The following is a 6,654-nucleotide window of genomic DNA, read 5'->3' as shown; positions in this document are numbered from 1 at the left end:
CCGAACTAGTTGGTTCGGCTCATAACAATAACACTTTCAGCTTGCCGAACTGTTCATTAGTTGTCAATATCCAGGTTTCAGATCAAGGTTCGGCGCATAATTTAGGTGAGTTGTGAGCCGAACCTAGGTTCGGCGCATAATTTAGTTGTGTTGTGAGTCGAACCTAGGTTCGGCGCATAATGTTGTTGTTTTTTAAGCCGAACGGTTCTTCAAATTTTCAGCCTGAAAGTGTATATGAACAGTTCGGCTGATACGATTTTCATTATATAAGCCGAACCATTAACATTTTTTATTCCAGAACTCTCAGGAATAGGTTCGGCTTTCTAGGAAAATTTTATACAAGCCGAACTAGTGTCTAGCAAATGTTCGACGCATACCTAAACAGTTTCAGCTAGCCGAACTGTTCATAAAGGGATCGGTTCGGCTCATAAATGTAAGTCGAACCTTTTCATCCTCCATTGAATCATTCTCGTAATATAGGAAATCAACCATTTGGGAATCATTGTTGTAGTTGATGTGTATTTTCCTAGGTTTTTTAGATGATATATGACACTCCTCATCCTCCATTGAATCAAGAATTAGAATTTTCTCACTTTCTCCTTCTCTTTCTCTCCTTCTTAACCAAACCAAAACTTTGATTTTTTTCCCCAAATTTTTCATCTAAACAACTCTTATAATTCTGAAAATTATTTTAATCACTAAACAAAATATTTAGTCACTAATCAAGATTAGTAACACTAATACGTAAAGGACAGATTTGCCATTAAAAAAATTTAGATTAAGGGGTTATCTGATTTTGCTATTTCACAACCTTTTTTGTCTTCATTCAGTATGCCTTACAAGATTTTGGTATGTCCAATATTACGGTTCTATCATTCTCTCACTTACACATCTAAAGCAAAACCCCTTCTCTCTCAAAACCCCCCGCACCTTAGTTCCGATAAACTGCGAAGGAAGAGATGAGCTTCCAGTTTTCTCTTCATCCTCAGGCTCTGTATAACTATGGAGAAATATGATTTGTAACGAACAAAAATGGCAGATTTCTTTCTTAAATGATGATGATATTCACCTAGACATGAATAGGTATGCCTTATCCTTCTCTATCCATCATCGCCATCATTTTAACTCTCTCTTCATCGTTAGGTTTCTGAACCAAGGAACCCATTCATTAGATTCTCCCATTACCATCAATGCTACTAATAGAAGACCTTTCCCAGATTATTCACCGAAAAAACCCACAATTAAAGATTCTGAAATTGTTCATCAAATCTCAATTTCCATCAAACAACGTCGTTCTGAAACTTTACATCGTATTTTAAAACCCTTTGAATCAAAGTTTAGACGTGATTATTTAATTTGGGTATTCATGAAAATTAAATATGATTACAGTTTAGTTTTTAGTTTCTTTGATTGGGCTCGGTTACGTAAAGATACGACATTGGAAGCTCGCTGTATTGTGATTCATATTGCTGTAGCTTCAAAGAATCCAAAAATAGCTCATGAACTTACTTATGAGTTTTGGAGGAAACCCAATTTGGATATCAATGTTTCCTTTAGTAATTTCTTCGAACAGTTGGTTTACACTTTTAAGGATTGGGGTTCTGACCCTCTTGTATTTGATATATTCTTTCAAGCTCTTGTTGATGTTGGATATTTCGATGAAGCAAGGAATTTGTTTGATAAAATGTTGAGTTATGGTGTGGTAATATCTATTGATTCTTGTAATTGTCTTCTTTCTCGTTTGTCGAATAATATGTCTGATGATGCTAGGATTGAAACAGTACTGAAGATATTTAGTGAATTTCCTGAAATGGGTGTTTGTTGGAATACAGCATCTTATAGTATCATTATCCACGCTCTTTGTAGATTTGACAAATTGAAAGAAGCTCAGACGCTTTTGTTACAAATGGAGTCAAAGGGTTGTTTCGCTGATGTTATAAGCTATAGCACTGTAATTGATGGTTATCGTAGAGCCGGAGAGCTTGAAAGAGCGTTTGAGGTTGTAGAGGAAATGATTACTAAGGGTTTGAAGCCGAATCCATTTACTTATAATAGTATAGTTGTACTCTTGTGTAAGAATGGTAAGGTAAATGAAGGAGAAAGAATACTGAGGGAAATGATGAATCAGGGCGTAGTTCCGGATAATGTGGTGTACACCTCTCTCATCGATGGGTTTTGCAAGGTTAATGATTTACAAGCTGCACACCGGATTTGCGGTGAAATGCAGAAGCAGCAGCTAGTTCCTGATACTGTAACATATACTGCTCTGATTTGTGGGTTATGCCGAACTGGAAAAATGGATGAAGCAGATAATCTCTTCCGCGGGATGCGCAATAAAGGGATGATACTGGACGAAATAACTTATACGTCATTAATCGATGGTTATTGTAAGGCAGGAGAGATGAAAAAGGCCTTCGCCCTTCATAACAAGATGGTTCAAATGGGTTTGACGCCTAACATTGTTACCTACACTGCGCTGGTTGACGGCCTTTGTAAACGCGGAGAGGTGGAAACTGCCAATGAGCTTCTTCAAGAAATGTGTGGGAAAGGTCTACAGTTAAATACCTGTACATTTAATTCTCTTATTAATGGTCTTTGTAAAGCTGGAAATATAAAACAGGCCGTTAAAATGATGGAAGATATGGAGTTGGCTAAGCTTTATCCTGATGTTATTACATATACTACAATAATCGATGCTTACTGTAAAGCAGGTGAGATGGTTCGAGCTCACGATCTCCTCCGTGAGATGCTGGATAAAGGGCTTCAACAAACGATTGTGACGTTTAATGTGCTGATGAATGGGTTCTGTATGCTGGGTATGCTAGAAGATGGTAAACGACTGCTGAACTGGATGTTGGAGAAGGGTATAAAGCCAAATGCCACCACATATAATTCTCTTATGAAGCAGTATTCCATACAAAATAATATGAAAGCTACTACTGAAATTTATAGGGGGATGAACACTCAAGGGGTAATGGCTGATAGTATTCATGAAAGTGCTCCTCCCTTTTTACCTTGAGGTGTTGATTTCAAAGAGTTGACAAACTTAGCGAAGGATTGCTCAGTGCATACAGGAAGTCCTATTGATGCTACACTGTTGTGAGCTTTCAAACCTCCGAAGGAGTTGAGTCCTCCTATCTGCACTGCATTTCTTGTTCTACTGTTGCACCTGGTGCTCGCAGTGGCAGCTGTTGTGAATAGCACCTTAGGGAGTGTAGTGGATGTCGTCGCCATTTCTATCAGACTCGGTATCTACAAATTTGTAAAAAGAAAATCATTAAAAATTTAGAACATATATGAATCAGTTCATTGCTTTGCTAATTGAAAATCTTTAGTTTGTTACCTTTCTCGGCAATTTTTTTTCCTTCCTATTTTAGATATTTTGGGTGTTTGAAAGAAGAGAGGAATTGGAGTTTTGTACTAGAGATGGTGTGGATAAGCTACAAGACTACAAGTGAGATGGTTGGTTGAAAAGGAGTGAAAGTAGATGTTTAGATGACACAATAGCCATCCTTTTGTGGGTGTGGAGTAAAATGTTTCCTAATTTTAAGTACTAGGCAACCATGAAGCGAGATATTTATACCAAGCATCCTTGCTAGCTAGATGCAGTGTTCTAGTCCGTGCTGAAAGGGCCCATCTGCTGCTAAGGTCCATTATTTTCAGTGGACATCATCAACTCCTGTTTTTCTGATACAGTTTTGCCATGTCTGATACTTTTTTTTCTTCTTTTTCTTCCATCTTTTGATACTTCAAACTACACCAGAAGTTACAAGAAGTGAAAAGGGGAGCGAATAACAAAAACTCATGAACCATGGAATTTAAAAGTTCATTCAACAACAGCTACAACTTCATAATTCAGACTGAAGAAAGATGCTGCTACAGACATTAGGCTACGTACAAATTAACCTGAGGCTGAACCAGAAACCACTACATTCGGCACAAGACTCATAGCAAGCCCTTCTCTGATATGGTCTAATTAGAGAATAGTAACATAAACTTTTCCATCAGCAGCATCTTTCTTCGACACATAGTTCATTTACCTTTCCAGTTTCACATTCAATGGATATGCATGGATCACATCTGATGTTCTTCTGCCTCCCCTTCCCTTCTTGAACTCAAGAATGCATTTTTCCCCGTGTTTCATATTATTATCGGTCTTGAAATCATGCCAACCCCTGCAGATTATATACCGCTTAGCAGACTCTTCAAAATAGACTTCAACAGGCCATTTCTTCCCACTTTGAACTCGAATAGTCATATCAGTCTTTAATTCAAGAGCATGATCAATCACCAGTTGTTTTGGAATATGCTGCATTCATATTCACAAACCTTCAAGTCAATTAATAGTAAGATAAAATTAGTTTTAAGTGCATCTGACTTACAAACTTGGAATACAAACATCATTAGAAAGTATGAGCTTCTAAACTATGATGCAAAAACAAGGTTCATTAACACCATGAACACTAAGTCAAAGATAACTCACCACGGCATATGGACTTCTCTCGTTCACAGTTGTCGTGAACCGTGGCTTTTCCGGATCATCATATGAGTTCGCAATGACCTCATAGTTCTCTGAACTATTTTCAGAAGAATCACCAAGAGACTTCCTCAAACTCTCTGGAACTTCCAGTTCACATGCATCTTCACCTAATGAAGGATTTCCATTACCAATTACATAGTCTATTGTGGTATCTTCCCTTTCACATTGAGTAGTGTAATCGAATACACTCACATGGAACCTAGAGTTACCATGATAATTGAACATCAGAAAATTACCATATTGCAAAGTATAGTGATTCACAAAATCCTCCCAACCATTCTGAAAAAAGTAGTCATTTCCAGACTTTACTACTTTCACACTCCATAGTTTATCAGTGGAGTCTCTAAGAGTGCCTTTTTTAGGCAAGTCTTCATCCAATTTGTTGATAAATGCTGCTGGTAATTTCTACAAAATTCCAAATATGGAAACATAAGGTTACTCATCACAAATTCTACAATAAACCCATTATCCTGATCAAACTAAAACAATAACTGAAATTCATAAACAGCAAAAACAGAAATTAAAAGGCCACTTTTATGATCAAATGGAACTCATAAAGAAAGTAAGTAAACAAATGAAGTACCAAATGGTGAGAGCTTTTGTCAGGAGTGAAAACTTGGAAGAAGTGATGGTTTTTTTGGCCATTAACTGAAGAAGAAGAAGCAATATCTTTCCCATATTTCCCCATTTTAGTTCCTTGAGCGAACCTTAATTGGAGGAGGAAAAAAGAAGAAAACTCAAATGTTCTCTTTGAAGCAGATAGCTAGGATTAAGGATCTAGGAAAAGATAGTGGCAGACTGGCAGTTCAAAGATGGTTTATGATGAAGAAGATGGAAAATACTGGTGGGATTAATGTTGTGTTCTCTTCTGGTGGTAGTGGGGGATACGAGGTTTTCTTCTAGTGCTCTGATATAAAGTAAGCTATATTTATTTTAGTGATGTAGATAGGTCAGTCGTTTTCGCGCATAAATGTGAAACTGGTTTTTCATCTTCCCACCCACTTTTTCCATCAGTGCAACACAGGGGGGGTGTTGTTGTTTGCAGAATTGCAGCTGTTGCCTGCCTTGCCATCCTGACGTAGTAGAGTACACACTAGGACCTGTTCAGACTTCAGAACCATAAGTTTTCAACGTTACCAGCACCCGTAATGGTAAAATCTGGAAGGCTGTGAACGATAATAATCTCCCTCCGTTGTAAGCTAAAATGAACAGGTGAGTTTTGTAGAAACAGAGGCAGTAACAGTTAATATGGTACATTTGAGAAATCATGCCAAACACCGCGCATCTGGTGTAGTGGTATCATAGTACCCTCCCACGGTACTGACCAGGGTTCGATTCCCTGGATGCGCATTTTCGTTTGTAAATTTTTTTATGGACTAATCAGAAAAACTGACCAGGAAAAGCAGAAAGATCATTGCTACAAGCCCTTCAGAGGCTTCTGAACTTTACGGAACTGCAAACTATAAGAAGAGATATTTTAACAAATTTAGTTTTGGCACTTGAGATTATCATGACATTAAACAATATATGCGTTGTTTTGTTAATCAACTAAAAAACACACAAGTCTCCTATTTTCAGATTTTTTTCTCTTGCAAATATTGTCCACCCTGCAGATAACTCGAAAACCTTTTTATACACAAAACATCGTGCCCTCCAAGTTTTCCCATTTGAATCCCTGAGTACGACTTCATGACTATGTGCTCCGCCTCCCCTTCCAATACTTACCAACATAAATACGTATGGTAAAGTCTGCCCAAAGGGAATCAAAAACATTGTTTCGAGAAACTTAAGTCAGACCAAGGATGAGAGAAACGTCGAAATAGACAACCCCAGCTCCACCCATAACAAGCTAATTGTAATGTGTTTCAAATAGAATTGTTTCGTAACGTGTTTGGAGGTTACCACACCATATTTCAAATTACTTGGCTGCACAGTAACCACAAAGGAAGGAATATCAGATTTAAATGCTTTGGCTTCTTGAGACGCTCTATCTATTTCTGGATCATGTTCATAGAGCTCCTTTGGCGTACGCTTGTTGCTAAGCTGTTTTACGGTAAGTAAATCTGCAGTTTACCAACCAAATGATGAGAATTAGCTACAAGCTAGTATAAAAA

General features: G+C 37.6%; 2 protein-coding genes and 1 non-coding gene across 4 annotated transcripts; 2 read left to right on the top strand and 1 right to left on the bottom strand.

Annotated features, from left to right (window-relative positions):
- Positions 1-841: 841 nt before the first annotated feature.
- On the top strand, positions 842-3,096 carry LOC113294516 (pentatricopeptide repeat-containing protein At1g05670, mitochondrial-like). 2 transcript variants are annotated; one of them, XM_026542914.1, is made up of 2 exons: positions 1,619-1,702; positions 1,867-3,096. In XM_026542914.1, exon 2 carries the CDS (start codon positions 1,907-1,909, stop codon positions 3,017-3,019), a length of 1,113 nt encoding a protein of 370 aa, XP_026398699.1. In that variant the 5' UTR covers positions 1,619-1,702; positions 1,867-1,906; the 3' UTR covers positions 3,020-3,096. The 2 variants fall into 2 exon arrangements, with proteins under 2 accessions (XP_026398696.1, XP_026398699.1); XM_026542911.1 differs by having other exon boundaries at positions 842-3,096.
- On the bottom strand, positions 2,868-5,365 carry LOC113294523 (putative B3 domain-containing protein At5g66980). Its single transcript, XM_026542919.1, has 4 exons — positions 5,124-5,365; positions 4,484-4,945; positions 3,344-4,309; positions 2,868-3,252 (listed from the first exon to the last, which is right to left on the bottom strand). Exons 1-3 carry the CDS (start codon positions 5,226-5,228, stop codon positions 4,037-4,039), a joined length of 840 nt encoding a protein of 279 aa, XP_026398704.1. The 5' UTR covers positions 5,229-5,365; the 3' UTR covers positions 2,868-3,252; positions 3,344-4,036.
- Positions 5,366-5,819: 454 nt separating this feature from the next.
- On the top strand, positions 5,820-5,890 carry TRNAG-CCC. Its single transcript has one exon. It is a non-coding gene; the product is annotated as a tRNA-Gly (tRNA).
- Positions 5,891-6,654: the final 764 nt, after the last annotated feature.

Source organism: Papaver somniferum, chromosome 1 (assembly GCF_003573695.1).
Source record: "Papaver somniferum cultivar HN1 chromosome 1, ASM357369v1, whole genome shotgun sequence".
Classification (NCBI taxonomy): Eukaryota; Viridiplantae; Streptophyta; class Magnoliopsida; order Ranunculales; family Papaveraceae; genus Papaver; species Papaver somniferum.
Note: the sequence above shows the minus strand (reverse complement) of the source record. Positions and strands in the feature narration are given on the sequence as shown.